Source organism: Tamandua tetradactyla, chromosome 13, assembly GCF_023851605.1.
Source record: "Tamandua tetradactyla isolate mTamTet1 chromosome 13, mTamTet1.pri, whole genome shotgun sequence".
Taxonomy (NCBI): domain Eukaryota; kingdom Metazoa; phylum Chordata; class Mammalia; order Pilosa; family Myrmecophagidae; genus Tamandua; species Tamandua tetradactyla.
In genome coordinates, this window is record NC_135339.1 from 37,611,229 (window position 1) to 37,638,225 (window position 26,997).

General features: G+C 36.9%; 1 protein-coding gene across 6 annotated transcripts in view; it reads left to right on the plus strand.

Annotated features, from left to right (window-relative positions):
* The window catches only part of SLC16A9 (solute carrier family 16 member 9), a 76,494-nt gene extending 49,972 nt beyond the window's left edge, over positions 1-26,522 (plus strand). For all 6 annotated transcript variants that reach the window (XM_077125258.1, XM_077125256.1, XM_077125253.1 and 3 more), the window contains exons 3-6: positions 12,757-12,900; positions 20,837-20,932; positions 24,946-25,863; positions 26,291-26,522. In XM_077125258.1, coding sequence (XP_076981373.1) covers positions 12,757-12,900; positions 20,837-20,932; positions 24,946-25,863; positions 26,291-26,466 — 1,334 coding nt within the window. In that variant the 3' untranslated portion in view covers positions 26,467-26,522. The remainder of the gene's footprint in view (positions 1-12,756; positions 12,901-20,836; positions 20,933-24,945; positions 25,864-26,290) is intronic.
* The last annotated feature ends 475 nt before the right edge of the window (positions 26,523-26,997 follow it).

A 26,997-nucleotide genomic window follows, 5' to 3' on the forward strand; every position in this document is an offset into this window, starting at 1 on the left:
CCCCTCGAAAATCCCTGCTGAGCTTTGGGTATACAACCTTGTTACTTCTATATTTTACTTCTCACTGTACTTTTGACCTACTTACAGCTCCTATGCAGCAGACCTGCCCATCCTACCATTCTTTGTTTCTTTGAAACTTTTTGAGATGGAAGTCCACAGAGATTGAGTTTATTTTGCAAAGGAAAAGGTCCCTACCCATTAACCAAAAGCTATCCTATAAGAAGCACAAACTGGAAAAACACATTAGGTTTACCTTCCCTCTATTTATAATGTCCTCTCATCTATTTTGTAAACACATGTCAAGGCTAAATTCAAGACTCAGTTCCTTAGCCCAGCCCTACTATGTTCCCAGAACACACAGTCTGAAGCCTTCTTTTGATGCTTATTACTCCTGGCCTCAGGTTTTAGTGTAACACTCAGTGGTGTATTTGTTTGCCTTCTAGACTAGTCCTGGACTCCCTTTGTCTTCTCTGTGTCCTCCTTAGCATCTAACATGATTTGAGCCTCAGGTGCTGTGCTGTCCACTTCAGCAGTCACTAGCCACAAGTGGCTCTCGGGCACCTGAAATGGGACTCATTCAAGCTGAGATGCACTTTATCGGCTAAGTGTAAACTATACACTAGGTTTCAAGGACTTTATATGGATATAAATAATGTAGAATAGCTCATTATTGACATTGAAATCTTGAAATGAGTATATTAGGTTAGGTAAATATTTTATTAGAATTAATTTTTCCTCTTTTTACTTTTCTAACGTGACTACTAAACAATTTGAAATTGCATTTGTGGCTCTTCATATTTCTCTCGTACAGCACAGCTATAGCAGACGTTTGGTAAACAGTGGAGGAATGACAGTGATCAAATATTCACTTTTTTGTTTGATTAATATAGTTCTAAATTTAATGTTACTTACATACTTTTGAAATTTTAAGAAACGTATTCTTCCACATTAATTTTAACAGTCAGCAAAAATTTGACTTTGTTGTTTCCTCCCAAATTACATTTCCTCCCAAATTACATTACAATTATTATTCCTCCCTTTGAAAGGCCAAAGGAAACAATTTCATCATTTTCTTAGAAGCAATCCATTCTTCTCATTTTCCTACTTCACCTGTGATCATAACAAAACCCTTTTCTGGTTAAGGTTTTAATTTCCATTCCCCTCCTCAGCTGAAAAATTATATCAAACAGTCTGACTTACAGATGGCTGTCAACAGAATATTTTATATTCTTTGCTTTGCTTCGTATTTAAGAGGTTTGCATTACTCAAAATCCCACTTTTCGCTCCTTTCTTTTCTCTTCCTCACTTAGGTTTATAAGGTCACTTATTCTCTGTAACATACAGGTTCTTATCTTTTTTGGATGAAAGATGTTGCCTGATGGAGGAGGATAGAACACCTTTGAGGGCTCTGGGAGCTCTAGAAAGGATAGAGCTGTCCACTTCCCTGTGCCTACAAACCACCTGCCATCTTTAGACCATTCTGTGCTGCTGGCTGTTCATTCAACCAACCAGTCACAATTAATTTCCCAAAAGGAAGGTGCTAATGGCAATAGTGGCTCCCAAACAGCAATACACAGATAACTTTAAGTTCAAGGAAAATTTTTCAGTGGAAGCAAAAGGAATATAAAGACAATGATATATGTGGTACATGTGTAAGGTTCCCACTATCTTTTTACTATCTTACATTCTTCTCTGATATTATGTCCTCCTCACTCTTGTCTTATAAAAATGTCCTTCTTTTATGAAATGGTGGTGATAATAGATGGTTATTATATTCATGAAAAATCTTTACTTGTTAAAATAAAATTTAGCAATCATATGACCACACGAGGGAACCTCTCCTTTTTGTTTTTTTCGCTTGTACAGGATTCAAAGTGTGGAATGACTGGGTCATAATAGTGGGTTACCAACTTTTGTTCTAAAGGTTCCTTCTGCAAAGTGAAAGACCTACAGCATCTTAACTAAGCGCCCCTGAAAGTGTCTTTTGATTTAATTCATCTCTTGAAACTAATCTAGTGTGGGCAGTAGTAGCAGTTTATCATCTTAGAGACCTTGAATATTTAAAAAAAAATTTTATTGGCACATCTTCACACACATGCATTCCATACATGGTATGCAATTAGTCGCTCACAGTATCATCACATGGTTTTGTATTCATAACCATGATCATTTTTTAGAATATTTGCATCACTCCAAAAAAAAAAAAGAAAAAGAAAAAACTCATGTATACCATACCCCTTACCCTTTCATTGACCACTAGTATTTCTATCTACCCAATGAGACCTTGCATATTAATACGAAGAGTTAAACACACAAATGTGTCATATGTTATGCAGATTGTGACTTGATGGTCACCTCCAGTTATACTTTGCTCTAATTGTCCCTGTTGAAATATGGGCTACTGTAGCTTAAATCTATTTAAGAATAATCCATAAATATTCTGGTTCCAAGTATGCGAAAAAAATAATTTGCTCTAAACTTTTAAATACCAGAATGAAAATAAATGTTATGTTTTTGTCTGTCATAAACCCATAGAACTATTTAATCTGTAAGATATTAACAAAAATATATTTATGTTTTCTACTAATATTTCGATTTCTAGAAAAAAAATTAAGGTACCAATTGAAAGATGTCTCAATTGGGAAGGATGGTGGGCTGGCTTTGGCCTTAGCCCTATCATTGATTAGCTATGGGTTCTTGGTCAAATCATGTGAATTTTCCAAGCTCCAATTTCATCATTTAAAAAAAATATGGTGTTTAGATCATTTCCAAGGACTCTTTCTGCTCTACATTTTTTTCTTTTTCTTTCTTTCTTTTTTTTTTTTTTTTTTTGTGCATGGACAGACACTGGGAATCAAACCCATGTCTCCAGCATGACAGGCGAGAACTCTGGCTGCCGAGCCACCGTGGCCCACCCAATTTTTTTCTTTTTGATTGCTGTTATCAGGATATTTTCCTCTATGTAAGCAGCAGATGGCAGTGTGAAAATAGAAAAATCTTCCAAACCAGCTTTTGATTTGCTGTTTTGATCTGTCAAAGAATTTCTGTTCATTTCTTCCCGATGCTTAAATTTTTTTTAAAGAATCATGTTAGGCAAAAATGCTTTAAGAATTTATCACATAATTGATAATAATATTACATATTTTATAAACAATGGTTTGGGTTGTACATTGCCATGTGAAATATTCTCCATTCCTCATCCCCACTCCTCACCTCTCAATCCTGCCTAATCCTTCCCAATCCTTGAGTTTCCTCCTGGAGCTAACATGCTTTTAAAAATATAGATTTAAAGGCCTACTTTGAGGATTAAACTTGAAACTTTTTTTTATTAATTAAAAAAATTAACAAAACATTTAGATATCATTCCATTCTACATATACAATCAGTAATTCTTACTATCATCACATAGTTGCATATTCATCCTTTCTTAGTACATTTGCATCGATTTAGAAAAAGAAATAAAAAGACAACAGAAAAAGAAATAAAATGATAATAGAGAAAAAAAAGACTATACATACCATACCCCTTACCCCTCGCTTTCATTTACCACTAACATTTCAAACTGAATTTATTTTAACATTTGTTCCCCCTATTATTTATTTTTATTCCATATGTTCTACTCTTCTGTTGATATAGTAGCTAAAAGGAGCATCAGACATAAGGTTTTCACATTCACAGAGTCTCATTGTGAAAGCTATATCATTGTTCAATCATCATCAAGAGACGTGGCTACTGGAACACAGCACTACATTTTCAGGCAATTCCCTCCAGCCTCTCCACTACATCTTGAACAACAAGGTGATATCTACTTAATGCGTAAGAATAACCTCCAGGATAACCTCTGGACTCTGTTTGGAATCTCTCAGCCATTGACACTTTGTCTCATTTTACTCTTCCCCCTTTTGGTTGAGAATAAACTTGAAACTTTTTAAGTATGCTGGTAATAATCTCTGTTTCAATTTCATTGTGGCTGTTAGATTTTGAACATTCTTTGTGTCAATTATTTGGTAAACAGCAGAGAAGGGTCATGCTTTTATGATATCAGACATCCCTTTATAAAATTTGACTTTTGAAATAGTTTCTATTTTTGAAGTACCTAAATATTTCACATTAGGTATACAGAGAGCTCAACTCTGGAATGATAACTGCAGCCTTTCAAATGGATCTTCCTTTTCAAACACTGGCCTAGAATATGCGTCTGTCAGAGTTCAGGCTTTTCTGTACTGGCTCAGACAGGAGAGCCTGGCATGGCAGGAGTCAGTTCAAGGCCAGGCAGGAAGTGGGAGCGCAATAGACCCTAGAACTGTGTGGTATCGCAGTGGGCAGAACTTGGCCTTAATATGTGCTTAGGAGATTCTCTGGTGTTGGGAGAATGTTTGGCTTGGGGTGGGACCTTGGCTTTTCCGCTTATTAGCAGTGAGACTGTAGAGAGATTACATACTTTTTTCTGTTAGAATTTCCTTTAAACTGTAAAAGATAAATGCAGAAAAGTGCAATTATCAGAAGAGCACAGCTCAATGAATTTTAGCTAACTGATCACAGCACATGAAACAGAATAGCAGTAGCACCCTGCAAATGCTGCTGTGCTCCTTTCTCACTATACCTTCCCACCCCCTACCTGAATAACCATTATTTTGTGTTCCAGCACCATAAATTAGTTTTACCTGCTTTTATACTTTTTCTAATTGGAAATTAGAAAAATTCCAATTTTCTAATTCACCGTGTATTTATGAGATGCTTTCATGTTGTGTGTTGTTGTAGATCATTCATTCTCATTCATATAATAGCCCATGGTATGGATATACCAGAATGTGTTTTTGCATTTTACTGTTGACAAACATTAGGTTTGGGCTATTATGAATAGTTCTGCTATGAAGATTTGTGTGTATAACCTTTGGTGTAGGCATTTCTATTGAGTTGCAGAGTGTAGCAGCAGTGGAACTTCTAGGTTGCATAGTGTGCTGTGTTCAGATTTAGTAGAGAATGCCAGCAGCATTTGAGTTGCTCCACATTCTTGCTAACACTTGGTATTGTCTGTCATTAGCCATTCTGGAGACTGTCCTTTTTAAAAATTGGGGATAAAAATTTTTACCTTAAAAGGATGCTGTCAACTTAATGAAAGCATGTTTCTCTTTCTTTTGGATTCCAAATCCTGAGCTCTTTCTTCTGCCTGGCTACTATAACCTCCCTCAGCTGCAGTTTCCTTCCATATAAAATGAGACTATTGAATAACCCTCATCATATGCTAAGGTCCATATGGTTCCACGTGCTTTGCAGGTACAGTGCTAGTGGCGAAGAATTTCACTATCACCTAAATCCTATCGTAAGAACATTTGGTAACATACATAGAACTGATACACGTACTGACCATTTTTGCCCACCAATCAACAATGCCTCCCTCCCCCAAATTCTAGGTGATGTGTGGAGTATAGAATAGTGGTGCTGGCAGACCCATGCATCAACGGGTAGGGTGCTCTTCCATTTGCCCTCCCCTCCCATAATATTGGATAAATAAGAATAACCACCTCATCCTAATGTGGGGTTACTCTTTTTTTTTTTTTTAATTAATTAAAAAAAGAATTAACAAAACAATTAGAAATCATTCCAATCTACATGTACAATCAGTAATTCTTAATAACATCACATAGTTGCATATTCATCATTTCTTAGTACATTTGCATCGATTTAGAAAAGAAATAAAAAGACAGCAGAATAAGAATTAAAACAATAATAGAAAGAAAAAAAAACAAAAAAACAAAAACAAAAAACCTATACCTCACATGCAGCTTCATTCAGTGTTTTAACATAATTGCATTACAATTGGGTAGTATTGTGCTGTCCATTTCTGAGTTTTTATATCCAGTCCCGTTGTACAGTCTGTATCCCTTCAGCTCCAATTATCCCTTCTCTTTTTTTTTTTTTAATTAACGGAAAAAAAGAAATTAACCCAACATTTAGAGATCATACCATTCTACATATGCAATCATTAATTCTTAACATCATCACATAGATGCATGATCATCATTTCTTAGTACATATGCATTGGTTTAGAAGAACTAGCAACATAACCGAAAAAGATATAGAATGTTAATATAGAGAAAAAAATAAAAGTAATAATAGTAAAATCAAAACAAAACAAAACAAAACAAAACAAAAACCTATAGCTCAGATGCAGCTTCATTCAGTGTTTTAACATGATTACTTTACGATTAGGTATTATTGTGCCGTCCATTTTTGAGTTTTTGTATCTAGTCCTGTTACACCGTCTGTATCCCTTCAACTCCAATTGGCCATTATCTTACCCTGTTTCTACCTCCTGCTGGACTCTGTTATCAAGGACATATTCCAAATTTATTCTCGAATGTCTGTTCACATCAGTGGGACCATACAGTATTTGTCCTTTAGTTTTTGGCTAGACTCACTCAGCATAATGTTCTCTAGGTCCATCCATGTTATTACATGCTTCATAAGTTTATCCTGTCTTAAAGCTGCATAGTATTCCATCGTATGTATATACCACAGTTTGTTTAGCCACTCTTCTGTTGATGGAGATTTCGGCTGTTTCCATCTCTTTGCAATTGTAAATAACGCTGCTATAAACATTGGTGTGCAAATGTCCGTTTGTGTCCTTCCCCTTAAGTCCTTTGAGTATATTCCCAGCAATGGTATTGCTGGGTCGTATGGCAATTCTATATTCAACTTTTTGAGGAATCGCCAAACTGCCTTCCACAGTGGTTGCACCCTTTGACATTCCCACCAACAGTGGATAAGTGTGCCTCTTTCACCGCATCCTCTCCAGCACTTGTCATTTTCTGTTTTGTTGATAATGGCCATTCTGGTGGGTGTGAGATGATATCTCATTGTGGTTTTGATTTGCATTTCTCTAATGGCCAGGGACATTGAGCATCTCTTCATGTGCCTTTTGGCCATTTGTATTTCCTCTTCTGATAGGTGTCTGTTCAAGTCTTTTTCCCATTTTGTAATTGGGTTGGCTGTCTTTTTGTTGTTGAGATGAACAATCTCTTTATAAATTCTGGATACTAGACCTTTATCTGATATATCATTTCCAAATATTGTCTCCCATTGTGAAGGCTGTCTTTCTACTTTCTTGATGAAGTTCTTTGATGCACAAAAGTGTTTAATTTTGAGGAGTTCCCATTTATTTATTTCCTTCTTCAGTGCTCTTGCTTTAGGTTTAAGGTCCATAAAACCGCCTCCAGTTGTAAGATCCATAAGATATCTCCCAACATTTTCCTCTATCTGTTTTATGGTCTTAGACCTAATGTTTAGATCTTTGATCCATTTTGAGTTAACTTTTGTATAGGGTGTGAGAGATGGGTCTTCTTTCATTCTTTTGCATATGGATATCCAGTTCTCTAGGCACCATTTATTGAAGAGACTGCTCTGTCCCAGGTGAGTTGGCTTGACTGCCTTATCAAAGATCAAATGTCCATAGATGAGAGGGTCTATATCTGAGCACTCTATTCGATTCCATTGGTCGATATATCTATCTTTATGCCAATACCATGCTGTTTTGACCACTGTGGCTTCATAATATGCCTTAAAGTCAGGCAGCGCGAGACCTCCAGCTTCGTTTTTTTTCCTCAAGATGTTTTTAGCAATTCGGGGCACCCTGCCCTTCCAGATAAATTTGCTTATTGGTTTTTCTATTTCTGAAAAATAAGTTGTTGGGATTTTGATTGGTATTGCATTGAATCTGTAAATCAATTTAGGTAGGATTGACATCTTAACTATATTTAGTCTTCCAATCCATGAACACGGTATGCCCTTCCATCTATTTAGGTCTTCTGTGATTTCTTTTAGCAGTTTTTTGTAGTTTTCTTTATATAGGTTTTTTGTCTCTTTAGTTAAATTTATTCCTAGGTATTTTATTCTTTTAGTTGCAATTGTAAATGGGATTCGTTTCTTGATTTCCCCCTCAGCTTGTTCATTACTAGTGTATAGAAATGCTACAGATTTTTGAATGTTGATCTTGTAACCTGCTACTTTGCTGTACTCATTTATTAGCTCTAGTAGTTTTGTTGTGGATTTTTCCGGGTTTTCGACGTATAGTATCATATCATCTGCAAACAGTGATAGTTTTACTTCTTCCTTTCCAATTTTGATGCCTTGTATTTCTTTTTCTTGTCTAATTGCTCTGGCTAGAACCTCCAACACAATGTTGAATAATAGTGGTGATAGTGGACATCCTTGTCTTGTTCCTGATCTTAGGGGGAAAGTTTTCAATTTTTCCCCATTGAGGATGATATTAGCTGTGGGTTTTTCATATATTCCCTCTATCATTTTAAGGAAGTTCCCTTGTATTCCTATCTTTTGAAGTGTTTTCAACAGGAAAGGATGTTGAATCTTGTCGAATGCCTTCTCTGCATCAATTGAGATGATCATGTGATTTTTCTGCTTTGATTTGTTGATATGGTGTATTACATTAATTGATTTTCTTATGTTGAACCATCCTTGCATACCTGGGATGAATCCTACTTGGTCATGATGTATAATTCTTTTAATGTGTTGTTGGATACGATTTGCTAGAATTTTATTGAGGATTTTTGCATCTGTATTCATTAGAGAGATTGGTCTGTAGTTTTCTTTTTTTGTAATATCTTTGCCTGGTTTTGGTATGAGGGTGATGTTGGCTTCATAGAATGAATTAGACAGTTTTCCCTCCACTTCGATTTTTTTGAAGAGTTTGAGGAGAATTGGTACTAATTCTTTCTGGAACGTTTGGTAGAATTCACATGTGAAGCCATCTGGTCCTGGACTTTTCTTTTTAGGAAGCTTTCGAATGACTAATTCAATTTCTTTACTTGTGATTGGTTTGTTGAGGTCATTTATGTCTTCTTGAGTCAAAGTTGGTTGTTCATGTCTTTCCAGGAACCCGCCCATTTCATCTAAATTGTTGTATTTATTAGCGTAAAGTTGTTCATAGTATCCTGTTATTACCTCCTTTATTTCTGTGAGGTCAGTAGTTATGTCTCCTCTTCCATTTCTGATCTTATTTATTTGCATCCTCTCTCTTCTTCTTTTTGTCAATCTTGATAGGGGCCCATCAATCTTATTGATTTTCTCATAGAACCAACTTCTGGTCTTATTGATTTTCTCTACTGTTTTCATATTTTCAATTTCATTTATTTCTGCTCTGATCTTTGTTATTTCTTTCCTTTTGCTTGCTTTGGGATTAGTTTGCTGTTCTTTCTCCAGTTCTTCCAATTGAACAGTTAATTCCTGCATTTTTGCCTTTTCTTCTTTTCTGATATAGGCATTTAGGGCAATAAATTTCCCTCTTAGCACTGCCTTTGCTGCATCCCATAAGTTTTGATATGTTGTGTTTTCATTTTCATTTGCCTCGAGGTATTTACTAATTTCTCTTGCAATTTCTTCTTTGACCCACTTGTTGTTTAAGAGTGTGTTGTTGAGCCTCCAGGTATTTGTGAATTTTCTGGCATTCCGCCTATTATTGATTTCCAACTTCATTCCTTTATGATCCGAGAAAGTGTTGTGTATGATTTCAATCTTTTTAAATTTGTTAAGGCTTGCTTTGTGACCCAGCATATGGTCTATCTTTGAGAATGATCCATGAGCACTTGAGAAAAAGGTGTATCCTGCTGTTGTGGGATGTAATGTCCTATAAATGTCTGTTAAGTCTAGCTCCTTTATAGTAATATTCAGATTCTCTATTTCTTTATTGATCCTCTGTCTAGATGTTCTGTCCATTGATGAGAGTGGGGAATTGAAGTCTCCAACTATTATGGTATTTGTGTCTATTTCCCTTTTCAGTGTTTGCAGTGTATTCCTCACGTATTTTGGGGCATTCTGGTTCGGTGCATAAATATTTATGATTGTCATGTCTTCTTGTTTAATTGTTCCTTTTATTAGTATATAGTGTCCTTCATTGTCTCTTTTAACTGTTTTACATTTGAAGTCTAACTTGTTGGATATTAGTATAGCCACTCCTGCTATTTTCTGGTTGTTATTTGCATGAAATATCTTTTCCCAACCTTTCACTTTCAACCTATGTTTATCTTTGGGTCTAAGATGTGTTTCCTGTAGACAGCATATAGAAGGATCCTGTTTTTTAATCCATTCTGCCAATCTATGTCTTTTGATTGGGGAATTCAGTCCATTAACATTTAGTGTTATTACTGTTTGGATAATATTTTCCTCTGCCATTTTGCCTTTTGTATTATATATATCATATCTGACTTTCCTTCTTTCTACACTCTTTTCCATACCTCTCTCTTCTGTCTTTTTGGTTCTGACTCTAGTGCTCCCTTTAGTATTTCTTGCAGAGCTGGTCTCTTGGTCACAAATTCTCTCAGTGACTTTTTATCTGAGAATGTTTTAATTTCTCCCTCATTTTTGAAGGACAATTTTGCTGGATATAGGAGTCTTGGTTGGCAGTTTTTCTCTTTTAGTAATTTAAATATATCATCCCACTGTCTTCTAGCCTCCATGGTTTCTGCTGAGAAATCTACACATAGTCTTATTGGGTTTCCCTTGTATGTGATGGATTGTTTTTCTCTTGCTGCTTTCAAGATCCTCTCTTTCTCTTTGACCTCTGACATTCTAACTAGTAAGTGTCTTGGAGAACGCCTATTTGGGTCTAATCTCTTTGGGGTGCGCTGCACTTCTTGGATCTGTAATTTTAGGTCTTTCATAAGAGTTGGGAAATTTTCAGTGAAAATTTCTTCCATTAGTTTTTCTCCTCCTTTTCCCTTCTCTTCTCCTTCTGGGACACCCACAACACGTATATTTGTGCGGTTCATATTGTCCTTGAGTTCCCTGATACCCTGTTCAAATTTTTCCATTCTTTTCCCGATAGTTTCTGTTTGTTTTTGGAATTCAGATGTTCCATCCTCCAAATCACTAATTCTATCTTCTGTCTCTTTGAATCTATCATTGTAGGTATCCATTGTTTTTTCTATCTTTTCTACTTTGTCCTTCACTTCCATAAGTTCTGTGATTTGTTTTTTCAGTTTTTCTATTTCTTCTTTATGTTCAGCCCATGTCTTCTTCATGTCCTCCCTCAATTTATCGATTTCGTTTTTGAAGAGGTTTTCCATTTCTGTTCGTATATTTAGCATTAGTTGTCTCAGCTCCTGTATCTCATTTGAACTATTGGTTTGTTCCTTTGACTGGGCCATATTTTCAATTATTTGAGCGTGATCCGTTATCTTCTGTTGGCATCTGCGCATTTAGACAGATTTCCCTGGGTATTGGATCCAAAAGTTTGGAAGATTTTCCTGTGAAATCTCTGGGTTCTGTTTTTCTTATCCTGCCCAGTAGGTGGCGCTCGTGGCACACGTTTGTCTGCGGGTCCCACCAGTAAAAGGTGCTGTGGGACCTTAAACTTTGGAAAACTCTCGCCGTCCGGGGGGTTCGCTAGCCGAAGCGGCTTGAACCGGCCCGGGGTCCGAACGCAGGGAGGGTTGCTGGTCGCTGCAGCCCGGGAAAGAGCCCTTCCGAATTTCCTAGTCGGCCCTGGGCAACAAGCGTGGCGGGAGGGCGCCAGCGGCAGCGGCCCGCCCGAGAGAGTGCACGTTCCCCGGGAGTCACGGGTTTGGAAGGGGCCTCCCCCACCCGTCACCGTTCTCCACGGCCTGGGGATTTCCGATCCAATTCTCTCAGTTGGTCCGGGGGGCTGCGCGTGGTGTGGGCGCCAGCCGCCTTGGTTTCAGGGGACCGCCTCTCCAATTCTCCCAGCCGGCCCGGGAAGGGGGAAGGGGGTGACTCCGGCCACTTCCCGCCCTGCCCGGTGAGGCCCGCGGGCCTCGGCGATCTCACCCGAGCTGCTTCTCTCAGCCAGCCAGCCGTTCCAGGATGGGGTACGCTGTCTTTTTTATCTCTGTTGTGACTTTGGGCGCTTTCTGTATCGTTTCTACTCCCCTAGTAGCTGTCCTGGAGAAGAAACTAAGATCCGCGCGTCTTACTAAGCCGCCATCTTCCAGGAAGTCCCTGGGGTTACTCTTTGTTGTATCTAGTCAACCCCCAAATTTATTTTGATCGTCAGTAATATTCTGGCTTTGTGCAGTAAAGAAGCTCTAAGGATGAAAGATGCATATGCCATGCCAGGAGACAAAAAATTCTCAGAATTGTAGAGTGGTTAAGTGGGTGGCTTTGTAGCCTGGGAGTCAAACTGCCTGGTTTTTCATTTCTTCTTTTACTACTGTGGTAGCTGCTGCTACCATCATCATCACTGAAGAGCTAGCATTGATTGGGCACTGTCCTGGACCACATCTTGTGATCAGTTTTACATTCGTTCGTACAGTTACACTGTGGGGTAGGTGCTATTATTTTATTCCAATTTTCGGAGGATGAAACTAAAGCGCAGAGAGATTTCTTAAATTGCCTATGAGCAAATGCTAGTGAGTAGTACAGTCTAGTTCCAGAGCCCTCATTTTTTTAGCCAAGTGATCTTACCACCTTGAAGTCTTAAGTTTCCTCATAAAAAAAAAACCAGAGTATCTACCTTGGGAGGGCTATGGTGAGAGTAAAATTTAATGGGATCATTTCTGGGACACACCTAGCAGCATGCATAGCACATAGTAAATACTCAGCACTATAATTATTATGTTTTTAAAATTTTATTATTTTTTAATTTTGGTGTTCATTTGTTATCTATTTTATTATTGTGTTTGTTTTATAACAGAAAGTATTGCTTTGAAAGATGGGGTGGATCATATTATCGTGGGAAGGAGATTACTGTTAAGTTAGTGAAGGTTTCATTTCTCTTTTCAGGTCCCGTGTGCAGCTTCTGTGTCTCATCTTTTGGAGCAAGACCTGTCACGATCTTCAGTGGCTTCATGGTGGCTGGGGGCCTGATGCTGAGCAGTTTTGCTCCCAACATCTACTTCCTGTTTTTTTCCTATGGCATTGTTGTAGGTGAGGAAACTGGCCGCTGAGGCCTATCCAGCCATCGACAGTTAGATGGCGTTTCACCAGTGTCAGATTTGTTGCCCAGTTCTTAGAACAAATGAATATGCTAACTTATTTACTTTCAATAACAACTTCACTAAGAATTACTTCAGTAAAATATCCTATGCATTGAATGAAGATGTTTGAAATGATAATTATGTTTCAATAATATTATATTTTCTTGCAAGATGCAGAAATGGTTTCCACTTGAACACTTGTCTTAGGACACAGAAAAGGAAAAGGAAGGTGGGGGAACCCGAAACTTAGGTGCTAGAACGTTCTCAGTGGCACAGGAGGCAGTGCCTTTCTTACGGGGGAGTAATGGTCTCTTTCCTGACCAACCTCTGTCCCACAGCACCTGTGGTCAGGGCCCATCTCAAAAAGTCGCAGCTGAAATAAAGAGTAAATTTTGAAGCACTCTATTATTATTGTCTTTTTTTTTTTCTTTTTTTTCTTTTACAATCAGGGGCTTGAGTGAAGAGAACTGAATGGTGGGGGATGAGGGGCAGTGATCTTGGGTTACAGTGCAAGAAGAGTAGAGGGTCCAGGGCTGCTGCAAGCACTGACAGTTATGGGGGCAATACCTTTGTGCTGTAATGTGCTGACTGGATTAAATGACCAAAATTGCCAGACTGATAGTCCTAGAAGCTGTAGGTAGGGAATTTAGAAAAGGTGATCTCTAGCTTTCAAAGGCTTCTTTTTAGCATCTGAGAGAACCTAATTTGGTTGATTATCGATATTCCTCCTTTAAATTTGGGAATATTTCTCTAATAATAAATAATATAAATAATATTACTGAATATTTATTGAGTACTTCCTATGTGCGAGGGACTATGCTAAGTGCTTTACATTATTTAATCATCACAAGAACCTATTTTAGAGTTAGGGAATATGCGGCTCAGAGAAGTGAAATCATCTACATTTTTTATGCCTCTTCTTATAATTATCTTCTGAGATTGTTTTAAAGATGAGGAAATGAAGAATTAGAGAGAGGAAATAAATTTCTTCAAATCACATAGCCAGTGAGCAAGAGAATCAGGATTTTAATTCAAGCTCATCTGATTTCTAAGCCTGTGCTCTTAATCAGCCAGCATCCCATTCAGGGTCATGCTAAGCATATAATATTAATATTACACATATTTATTAAGAAATGTGGCCAATTGCTTGAACTTATTAACTTTCCGTGCTCATAAGCACAAACAGGTCCTACATTTGGACATTCTAAACTTGTTTCAGCATCCTAAATTGCATGAGCTCAATTTCATTTCCAGAAGTAGATATTTCTAGAACATTGTATGTAATTGCCTATCATAACTTTGGTGAAGAGAATAAACTATATTGGCTCAGCTATTGTAAGAAATTGTCCAAATGCTTATTTCAGAACATATAGAATTTTCCCAAACAGCAAAGAGGCACATCCTCCTACTGAAGAAGGGTTTCCAGGATGTAAGACTTTTAGTATCCAAACCGGGAGAGTCCCAGGCACACTTGGACAGGCTGATCACTCCAAAAGCAAAAGTCTGAACTCTGGACGCATTCTTACCACTTGTTGATAATGCTACATTAGAATGCACTGTTTCTAAAATGTTTACTTTGCATACAGGTAATATTGCAGGGAGAGGTTTTCATACATAAATGCTTACATGATAAGTATGGGTGAATTTTTCTTCTGTATCTATTTCGTGATGAGCTATAGAGTAAACGCATAGTCCATTTGGAGACATTAAATACAAAGAACTGAGAACTGAACCTGTTTAAACTGGGGTGCCCATGAGTGCTGTCTCCTGTTTAATAGAAAGGAAATCCCATTTGCTGCCACGAGGGTCATTAAAGAGGAACAAAATCCGTCACTGTTATTACTTTCTCCTGTTTACGGTATTTAAATTAACCTTTTTCTGTCTTTAGGTTTTTGAAGACAAGTTTTAAACATTTGACACTCTTTCTTTAGATCTTTAAGTGCCATGTGGTCTGACTTCATTGGAATTCACTGACATCTTGCCTAGCTCCACAATATTGGTTAGCTCAGATTTTAGCATGCAACCCTTAGCCAAGACCTCTCTCCCTGTGCCCCACACCTCTGTTACTGCACAGAGCAAACTGTCTAAATGTAAACTCAGTCTCTACCCTCCACCCCAGAGATGCCCAGCCTGTCCAGGACAAGTACCTGGTACTTAATAGGAGCCCAATAGACTAGATGTCTGTTCAGTTACACACAAATGCATGTATATGAGAAAATGATATTGAAAAATAATCCATAGAAAAACAAACAAACATAATAATCCATAGACATTTTTTAAACTATGTGCAAGATTTCAAATGTTTATTGCTTGTCCCTTTAAAATGAATAGATTCCATTTGCATGATTTTATTTGCATGCTAATTCTTTAGAGGAGCTTTTTATATTCTGAATAAGAAGGATTTTACAATGTTAGAGCATTTTGTTTGTTTCATTTTCTCCTTATAGCTCTCCTATCAGTTCAATCGGTCCAGGCATTTTTCTGTCTATAGGTAAGGATTGAGAAAAATGAGGAAATAAGACAGTTCAGTGTGATTTGCCCAAATGTCACTCTATAAAGCATAGCAGCTTTCAATTAGTTGCATCTTTTCTTCAAATATAATTCTAATTCTATGTATCTAATGATGCTATTCTGTTATATGAATTACTAGGAAATAAAAAATAATCCTAAATATTTTCAAGCTAAGATTTAATTTCTGACCTAAGAAAAAAATCATGATCATTTAATTGGAAAGCTGCTAAATCTATCTATCTATCTATACACACACACACACACACATATATATATTTAATGTTTGTGTGTGTTATGTGTATGGATGAAATGAGACCTGAGGAAGAAGAGAAAAATGCAAGAATTAGTGACAGCCCAGATTAAAATAAATAGGAACAATCGAAATGACCTAAGTGCAACTTAAAATTTAGGGGACTTACATGAGATTATTGGGAAAAGGTAATCGAATAATGGGGCTGTTCATTCAACAGTCTTTAAATGCTCATTCTGTGCCAGGCTCCGACCTGGACTCAAGATATACTGATGTATAAGCAGAACCTGCCCTCAGGTAGCTCATTATCAAGTTGAAGGAATAGACTTGTAAATATATATCTTGTGACACAGGAAAATAAGTGCAATAATAAAATCAAACCAGCATTCTTAAATTCAGGGTAATGGAGGCTTCATGCAACGATTCACGCTTGAGCTGATTCTCGAATGACAGGCTGAAAGTGGCCATTTGAATAGAGGCTGGGAGAGCTGTGAGGATGAAGGGTGGATTTCAGATGTTTAGAGGCGTGAGATAGCATGGATAATAAACAATTTTTTATATGTCTTTTTATATGTTTATATCACTTTTTATATGTTTAAGTGATAACTCAAATCATTTGGGAGTTGCAAATATATCAGAGCATGGTATACAACAGAGGCTGGGTGGTGAAGGGTTTTATATGGACTTTTTTTTTCTTTTCTTTTTGTTTACATGGGCAGGCACCGGGAATCAAACTCGGTGATTGCAGGCGAGAACTCTGCCACTGAGCTACCGTGGCCCGCCCTTTATGTGGACTTTTTTACAAGAAAGTGGTATAATGAGAATTGCTTGATAGCAGTTTGGAAGATAGATTAGTCCAAGAGATACTGGAGGCTGAGTCAGTGATTAGGAGATAGTTCAGATTAGGCTCAGTCAGGTGAAATGAGGTGAAGATAAGAGAAAGAAAGAGAGAGAGATCATTTAGGCGGTGGTGTGACAAGAACTTGATATGAAATCTGACTTGATGTAAGGAAATGAGGGAAAAGAGGTCTCCAAAGTTGTGGTCTCACCTAGAAGTGTGTGAAATGGTGTCTAGTGTATGGAAAGGAAATGTCAGAACATCTAAATATACCTATTTAAATAAAGGAAAAAATCTGTTTTGCTAATGTTTGTGATTTGACTTGCCAGTAGCATGGATATTTAATTTAAAAATATATATACATATGTTGGAACTTGAGGCTAAGAATTTTTTCACTGGTAGCGGTCTGATCAAAAACAGTTCAAGACCAAGGAATAGTTTAAAGCAGCAATTTCCAAACTTTTTAGTCTTGGGATCCTTACAGTCCTAAAAATTATTTAGGAGCCCAAAGAGCTTTTGTTTATGTGGGTTATATTTATTGATATTTTCTGTGTTAAAATTAAAATGTTTATTAAATTTAAAACAATAATAAACCTAGTACATGCTAACAAAAATAAGATATTGGTAATGAAAAATATCTATGTTTTCCAGAGCACACGAATTTTAGTGACCAGAGAAGCATTGTTTTATATTTTTGAACATTTCTTTAATGTCTGGCTTCATAGATGACATCTGAATTCTCATAAGTGCTTCTGTATTCAATCTGTTGCAATGTCTTGCTTTAGTTGAAGTTTATGAAGAACAGCTGGTCTCATACTAATGTGTAGTTTGAAAAAGGATGAGTTTTAAATGGACTTTTTAGATAATTGTAGATATGCTTCTTTGATACTCTACCTAAACTTGACAAGTGATAGTTTGCTAAAGATTAATTGCAAGGTAGAACCTGACACCTCATCAATATACTTTTTATGCTCTGTTCCATTAAAATCCATTGGTTATCCTATACTTTTAGTGAATCTTTATTCAAGTCTGAGTGTATAATATGATGCATTAGTTATTTGAAAACTATTGGTTCACTGAGTTATGCAAGAACTTATCAATATTGATACATTTCATTATACAACATCAAAAAATTCCTTTTATTAATATCACTACCAATCTTGTCAGAAAATCTTTTATTGGGAAGCTGCCAAACTCATAGTAGCAGATACAAGTTTTCTAAAATTCTAAATTTTGCTGGAAATCTCAAATTTTTCATTGGCAACAGTTACTATCAGTTTTCCTTGAAGTGACAGTTTCACTTTGTTCATTTTCTTTAATATGAAATATTATATAAATTTATAATAAATTCATATTATATAAATTTATAATATGAATATTTAATAAAATATCTTCCCAATACCCAAGTCTGAATAACCATAGTTTGTCAGCCATTCTTTCAAATAAAAAGTGTCACATGAAAAAATGGCTAGTTCAGCTGGTTACTCAAACAATCACAAAATTGCTTTCTTTGCAACAATCACCATAATTCAGATGAAGCATTTTTCGGACATTTTGTCTGTTCTTACTCTGTGTGTGTGTGTGTGTGTGTGGAGGTAAAGCATATGGGGTATACCAAATATCTTGATTTGAGCTAAGACTCTCATAATTTGACTCACCACTTCTTTTTCTCTTGGCTTCTCATTTCAAATTGGCTTCCTTGGGGATGTTTTCTTTCTGCATCTCCAAACATCTTTCTCAGTGTCAGCTCTGAAGCTTTTTTTTATTATTATTATTGAGAAATATCCACACACACACAGTTGAACCATAATACGCAATCCATGACTCATAGCATCATCATATAGTTGTGTATTCTTTACCATGATCATTTTTAGAACCTTTGCATCACTCCAGAAGAAGAAGTAAAAATAAAAAAAGAATGCATACATCTCATACCCCTTACTCCTCCCTCTCATTGACCCACCATATTTCAATCTACCCGATTTTTACCGTTTATCTTCCCTATTATTTATTTATTTTTTTAAATATATTTTTTTAACCCTCTGACCATCCTTTTATCCCTAGATAAAAGGAGCATCAGTACACAGTTTTTACAATCCCATGGTCACACTGTAAAAGCTATATAGTTATATACTCTTCAAGAATCAAGGCTACTGGGACAGTTTCAGGTACTTCCCTCCAGCCTCTCCAATGCACCATAAACTAAAAAGGGATATCTATATAATGCCTAAGAATAGCCTCCAGGATAACCTATTGAGTCTGTTTGAAATCTCTCAGTCACTGAAATTTTATTTTGTCTCACTTCTCTCTTTCCCCTTTTGGTCAAGAAGGCCTTCCCAATCCTAGGATGCTAGGTCCCGACTCAAATGGGGAGTCATGTCCCATGTTACCAGGGAGATTTACACCCCTGGGAGTCAAGTCCTATGTAGAGGGGAGGGCAGGGCTCACCACCTCTTTTGTGCCATCAGCCCACATGTGAACACAATGGAAAAAGCAAAGGACATCTTACTTATTATGAAAGTGGTTTTGACTTGAAATCCGTGAAATGTCGTGGAGTCCCTGGGGATCCACTGACTTCTCTTTACTAACTGCTGGCTAAAGGTCATCCTGATACAGATGTGGGCATCATGCCACCTTTTGCATTTTGCAAACTTTAAAGAAAAGTCACCTCAAATTTCTCCTACATTAAAAAAAAAGTGAAATAGTCTTATCTGAAACCCAGATAATTGAACTTCTGCTTTTTTAGTCTAAGGTTTAAGATTTAAGAGTTTCTGTTTCAACTTTTCTGACATTAGCAACCAGAAATGTGTTTTGTTCATGTCTCCAGTGCCTAACATTTAACAAAGCCGTGACAGCTAAATCACAGAGAAATAAATTCATTCCCCCTCCCAAGGCTTTCAGCAGCATAGTTAAAGGTGACATTTTTCAGCTCCACAAAATTGGTTGTCCAAGAACAGCTCTTATTTCATGTCTTGAAGTATCCTGCATAGTAATGACTACTGTGTAAATTAATCTAACTCATGCTTTAAGTTAGTGAAATAGTATTTTCCCTTATCTAATCAAAAAGAGTGCTTTATGTTAAAAGATTTAAAGTGTAATTGATTTATTCTCTCTCATATTTTAGACGTTTTATGCATTCACAGATCATCATCTCAATGTTGAACTGTTTTAAATTGTAACTTCCTAAAATGTATTCTTTCTGATCATGGTCCAGATAGCTGAACAGCTAACGAAAGTGATCTTAATCGTCCACTTGGAGCGTGGATAATAGACCATGGCTTCAACTCTGCTTTGGAGTATAGCTTGTATGTGGTTTATAGAGTTAGCCTCAGGAACAGAAAATACTACAGAAGAAAAGCAGAGCATAATGAGCAAGGGGAAAATGTAAGATAAACAAACTGGGGTTATTGGGTACTTAATAGAGAGGAAAATATTAAGATATTAACAAAAGACTTGGAGATATATGTCTGGAGATACATATTGCCATTGGGACTCTGGGCACTTATAGTAAGATTTTTTAAATTATAAAAGGATTTCAAATTACAGAAAAGTGAAAAGAATAGTATAGCAAACACCATATGCTCACCACTTGATTTTAACAGTTGATATTTTATTGTATTTGGCCCTTCCTCCTTTTTTTTTTTTTTTGCGAAAGGATTTTAAGCTAAATGATAGATATCATAACGTTTTACTCCTAAATTATGTGGTATTTATCTCAAAAATATAGCCTTGCAGATATAAATTTTACTGTGCAGAAATGATCTGAGAACCTTAGTGAACCCACTTGAGAGCTTTTGTTTTGCAGAATAGAGTGTGCAAATTATGGGCTAGCAAGATACCTTGGGATGAGAAAGGGGATTTTTTGTTGTTGTTTATTTAAGAAATTATTTAGAGAACTTACAGGAAGAAGAACACAGGGCTGAGGGCACGGGCTTGGAAGAGAGAGAGAGATACCTAATGGGCATGTTTTTTAAAATGTTGCTGTTTAGTGTACTATTTGACCAGCCTCTCTATGTCTCCATGATGTCTTACCTTAAATTTGCGTTATTCTTTAATGCTTTAGAAATTGGATTATTCTTTATGTGACCTTGGCATCAGGGTGGGTGTGGGGTAAAATCCGAGGCTGCCCAAATGTATCCATCAGGCTGTATAACTAACATGGAAGGAGTTTAGAAATCTGGGCTCTGAATAGGGTCAGTCAGTCAGTAAAAGGATGTCCTATTGAAGATACTTATTTCTTTTTAGATTTTGCATTGAAGTAACTTATGCAATGTCTCTTATGTTTAGGTCTTGGATGTGGCTTACTGTACACTGCAACAGTGACCATTACATGCCAGTATTTTGACAGCCGCCGAGGCCTTGCACTTGGCCTGATTTCAACAGGTACATATTCTAAATAAGTTCAGTACAGTCATTATTCAGCCTTCTATAAAAGTCTAAAAGTTATCAAGCCAGAGACGGTTAATCAACCATTTGCCAGTTAGCACCCAGGTAGCAAAATAACTTTTTAGTCTACTCTCCAAAGGAAATTTTATTTTCCACTGTAAATATGGGATAGCACTTGAAAAATCCTAAGATACATTTATAAAAAAAAATCTTGGACATGAGAGGTCCAGTGTACTTACAATAAGACAAAAAGGTTACGGACCCAATTAATTGAGAACCACATGGTGGTGAGTGAGGCCTTAGCTGGAAGAAGCAGAGAACACTGTAAAGGCCTTGTCTGTGGAAAGACAAGAGAAATGAAGGAAAATGGAGGCCCCCGAGACCTCTGCCTGAAAGAGTGATGGCTGACATCTCCCTCCTAGTTTATTGTGGAAATTTTATTTTTTCTAATGTACTGATTCTTGAGTACATCTCAGTGGCCCACATGCACATCCAAACGAGAAGCAGTTTGCTCTGTTATTAATCAAGCAATGATCACTGAGGAATTAATCTAAATATAAAAGCCTTCTGCATTCCCACTGATGTTTTAAAGTGGTATTTCACTTTTCAGTGGCTTTTTTTTTTTTAGCTGTTTCAGAACAAGAATTTCTATGACCAAAATTTTATGAGTTTACATAGGAGAGACAGCTGCCAAGGTTTCTAAACAAGCTTAAGGATGCCAGTCATTAATGGTTCTGGGAGGTCAGGACATTTAGATCCGGCTGAATAACTTCAGAAGTGTATCTGGATCCAAAAGCAAAGTTTTTTCCCTAAGGCTGACCTAGTCGCAACAAGGTGATTCCAGGTGGAAATGAACAAAGCTGGATATTGGTCCAGGCTAGTTTAAGGAAGCATTCCCCGTGGTAGAGGAGAATCGTGACCTAGGAGGAGGTGAGGCTAAGGTTCAGAAAAAGGAGAGAGAGCACAAAGATCAGAAGAAGGGACTCCAGAGAAGTTGGAATGCAGTTTAGAGGAGTTGCCATGGTCTCCCACAAGTGTGGGAGGCACTGTGAGAGCAGGCATGGCAGCTTAAAGGACAGTTACTCTTCCCTGGGCTACGGTTTTCACAGAGGCAGAATGATGTAAAGTTATACGTACAGACCCTGGAGCCAAACTGCCTGCTTTTGAACCCTGTTTAGTGTTGGACAAGTTACTTCATATCCTGTGCCTCAGTTTTCTGAACTATAAAATAGGGACAACAGCAGCCCCATCCCATCAGGTTATTGGGAGTCTTAAATGAATACATGTGTAAAGCCCATGGAAGAGGCTCTGTGAGTGCCTTTTGTAACTGTGACCTTGATTTCCCTAACTGTCCAAATTTATTGGTGCTGAAGATTTTGGAAATTTGAGAGAGCTGCTCTTGCTTTTCACTGTCTGGAGGGTAGTGAATACAAACCTGAGCCGTGCACATTGAATAAAAAACGGAACTACTGTGGACAGTCAGGTTTGGCAGAATCAAGGAGTTTGCAGTCAAGATATGTTAGATATATTTAATCCAACTCATGGGGACTGGGTGAGGTGAAATTAAGGAGAGGTATGGATCTCCATCTTTAGGGAAGGATAGGACAAGCAAAGCAAAACACACAAATTTTTTTTTTTTAACTAAAAAGAAACTAAAAATTAAAATCCTTGTAATATTGTGATCTAATGGAAATAAAGGAATGTGGGCATGAAACCAAAGTTACGGGGAAGTGGTCTTACTCTACGATGAACAAAGGTTGGCAGAGTAATGCCCATGGGCCAAATTCTATATACTGCCTATTTTTGTGATGTTTTTTACATTTGCACTGGTTAAAAAAATAAAAAGAATAATAATATTTCGTAATGTGAAATTCAAATTTCAATGTCCATAAATAAAGTTTTATTGGATGCACAGGCATGCTCATTCCTTTACAAATGGTTTCTGGACGCTTTCATACTACAAGGGCAGAGATGAGTAGTTGAGATAGAAGCATTATGAGCTGTAATGCCCAAAACATCTACATGCTAGTGATTTATGGAAACGTTTGCTAATTCTGGTATTAATGAGTTAACCAAAGCGCGAGTGAATCTCTTATTGTTTCAGATCCCCTGGGCATGAATTAATATTCTCCTTCTTTGTAATGATATATTGATCTAGATATGCATGGAAGCATAATTCAGCATTTTATTTTACTTTGTCTTTTACACTGATCATTTTGAAATGAGAATTTCCTTCTAAAGATTAAAAACTATAGTTTTACAGCTTAAAAGGTTCTACAGTAAAATTCTAAACTACTCTCACTGCCCTGACAGAATTCTTGCATCTTCATAATGCCTGGTCATGTACTCACAGGATTTAAGCTCGGAGGGAACTATAATCCAATGTGTAATTTGATTTTGCCTGCACTATAATATAAGCATATCATAGATGTTCAATACGTATCTGTTGGATTGTTTTGATATGTTGACAGATGAACTCGGTTGGTGAGCAAGAGAGAAGTTGTTTATTTTCTCAAAACATAGAACTTCATAACACCAAGGGCATTTATACATACCTAATAGTGTGGCATTTTGTTAAAATCCGTATAAAGAAATGATCTAGACAAAAATCATGAAATGACTAGGCAAGGGTGCTTTTGCGTGATAAAAGTACATGCGGTAGCCCTTCAATTTTTTATTCTTTCAGTTATTTTTTATGTAAGTGGCACATATTTCAAAAGAACAAATGCTTTAGAAAACAAAGCTAACACATTATTACTTCTCAGTAATCACAAAGTGATGTTTCCCCTTTAAATAGCCACAAAGATACTATTTTAGTGGCCATTATTAACGTTAACCATTAATGAGCATGTAGATGCAAAGATATATTTTATTTTCCAATAAACGAGTTAACTTTTAAAACATTAGAAAGAGAGGATTGACGTCCCAAAGAAAAGTGTTTTCTTACATCTCCAAGACCCAGAGCCACTGGTTGTTAAGACTTTTTATAAGATGGGTTTTTCACAGCAAACCTGTCCATGTCATTAGTTAAGCCTCCAAAATTTGGTCCGACTGGCATCTTGCTGAGATTCTGATGCAGCTTGACCAAAACCATGTTGAAAGTATGATCAACAGCTTATTTAGACAAATCCTTTATAGATGTACTTATTGCTTTCCTGCTTTTTCATGTCACTTCTCAATGAGATTTAAATTTTAGAAAACTTATTTTTTTTAAATATTGTTTCAGAACCAGATGGAAACATTTGTAAATTGATTAGGCTGACATCACTTACCTTTCCATTGCATCTTCTGTGACCTGTACTAAAAAGATGACGTATTTACACTGTTTCATGGCTATACAAATCAGTCATACCTTATTATTTATATATCTCCATCAAATTTCACTTAACTCTTCTCATGTTTTTTTAATGCATTAAGCATATGGATCAGTCATTTTGGTGATTCAGCAATGGATTTGAATTATTGAACCATTGTAAATACCCTAAAACTAAATCTTTAAAAAATAAAATATGAAAATTTACTTTACTAAAAGGAGTAAATATGTAGCATAGAGCTTGGCACAAAATAAGCACGAAGAAAGTAGTTGCCTAATTATGTTGGTTTCTACTCTTGAGTTAGATTGACTGAGTGTGAATTCTATTTCTGCCACTGACAGGTATGTGATCTGGGACAAATTTCTCAACCTTTTCTGTCCTAGGTCGCTTCATCTGCATATTGGGAATAATAATAGGACCTACTCAATACAATAGTAGAAGGATTAAACAAAATCATGAAATGTAAAGTGCTTAGCCAGTGTCTGAACTATAAATGATAATTCTTAAAATAAATGTTCTATCAGTATTACTGTTATTATTGTTATTATCATCTTCAGAATTCTTGTGAATTTAATATGAAGGTACATATGAATGCCAGGTGAAAAGTGATTGAATTGTGGTACTACTAAGGTATGTTCTAAGAGCCCCAGATTATAAGCGATTATTAAGACTGAATAGCTACCATTTCCATTTTAGGTTCAAGTATTGGACTTTTTATATATGCCGCTCTGCAGAGGTTGCTGATTGAATTCTATGGACTGGACGGATGCTTGCTGATTGTGGGAGCTTTAGCTTTAAATATATTAGCTTGTGGCAGTCTGATGAGACCCCTCCAGTCCTCTGATTGTCCTTTGCCTGAAAAAACAGCCCTGGAAAGTGTTCCAGATAGATACTCCATTTACAATGAAAAAGAAAAGAACCTGGAAGAAAGCATAAGCATTCTTGAAAAGAGCTACAGTAATGAAGAAAAATGCAAGAGCACTTTAGCCAATGGTGACTGGAAACAGGAGAGTCCACTTCCTAAAAATTCAACAGCAATGGCACACACAAAGGAGACAGAAACATACAAAAAGAAAGTTGCAGAACAGACGTATTTTTGCAAACAGCTTGCCAAGAGGAAGTGGCAACTGTATAAAAACTACTGTGGAGAAACTGTGGCGCTCTTTAAAAACAAAGTATTTTCAGCACTTTTTATCGCCATCTTACTGTTTGACATTGGAGGGTTTCCACCTTCATTACTTATGGAAGATGTAGCAAGAAGTTCAAATGTGAACGAAGAAGATTTTATTATGCCTCTCGTTTCCATTCTTGGCATCATGACAGCAGTTGGTAAACTCCTTTTAGGGATACTGGCTGACTTCAAGTGGATCAATACCCTCTATCTCTACATAGCTACCTTAATCATCATGGGCCTGGCCTTGTGTGCAATTCCCCTTGCCAAAAGTTATGTCACGTTAGCAATACTTTCTGCAATCTTAGGATTTCTTACTGGTAATTGGTCCATTTTCCCATATGTGACCACCAAGACTGTGGGGATTGAAAAATTAGCCCATGCCTATGGGATATTAATGTTCTTTGCTGGACTTGGAAATAGCCTTGGACCACCAATTGTCGGTAAGATATTTATCTGAACGTCAACCCATTTTACTGGTCTCCATTATACACCTCCAGATAGAGAAATACAGAAAACATAAATAGAAAAATATAGAAGTTTGTCACAATGGCACAGATTTGCACAAAATAAATCTGTGTGGACTGTCTCATGCTAATGATTTCTTGAAAATCACTTTTGATATACTTGAAAGACCCAATATTCTTGCTCCGGAATTCATGTTCAGCCTTTATTTGAGAGAAACTCAACATGCCTCCTTTCCTTATCCAGAGAATTGAGTCTCCTCTTCTCTCAATAGATTGCTTTGGAAGTAGGTGGGGGTATTTATGACATGTCCTAATCCTAACTGCATACGGAGGCGTGTAGGGCGTGGGCTTCATAATCACACTACTTCTGAGAAGCTAATTTTTGTTCTTACTCTCTTTTCAGGTTGGTTTTATGACTGGACACAGACCTATGATATCGCATTTTATTTCAGTGGCTTCTGCGTTCTGATAGGAGGTCTCATTCTCCTGCTGGCAGCCTTACCCTTCTGGGGCACATGCAATAAGCTCCCCAAGCCAGCGCCGACGATGTATTTATACAAAGTCGCCTCTAATGCTTAGAAGAATATTGGAATGCACTATTTTGCCATTTTTATACTATAATGCAAAAATATTTTTAACAAATTCTTAAATTCGCAAGAGTCAAGACTGTTTTCTCTTTATAAAATTTCACAGTGGCTGGCTTTGAATGAAGCAATGTTTTCTTTTTTACGTGCTCCTCTTCTCCGCATACTGCATATATATATATATATAGCTTCTATCTACTGTATTTTTTTCCCTCCCTTTTCTTTTTTCCAAGAAGTGGCACTATTCTGTTCTACTGTATTCCTTTAGTTTTTTAAATTGTAGAAAATTTGGCCAGCCTCAGAAAGCTTCTGCTGAGTGAAGAAGTGCAGCTTCTCTACAGACTCCGTTAGTTCCACTGCAAGGCTTCTAGAGGCAGCGTTTCTATTTTAAAACTGCTGCAAGTAGCTTGATGAGAAATGTGTGAAGGCCACTGGGGAATAAATAACCCTCTTCTGTATGCTAGGCTAACTAGGAAATAGAAGACTTCAAGCCAACCAGGAAATGAATGCGAAATCTAGAAGAGCA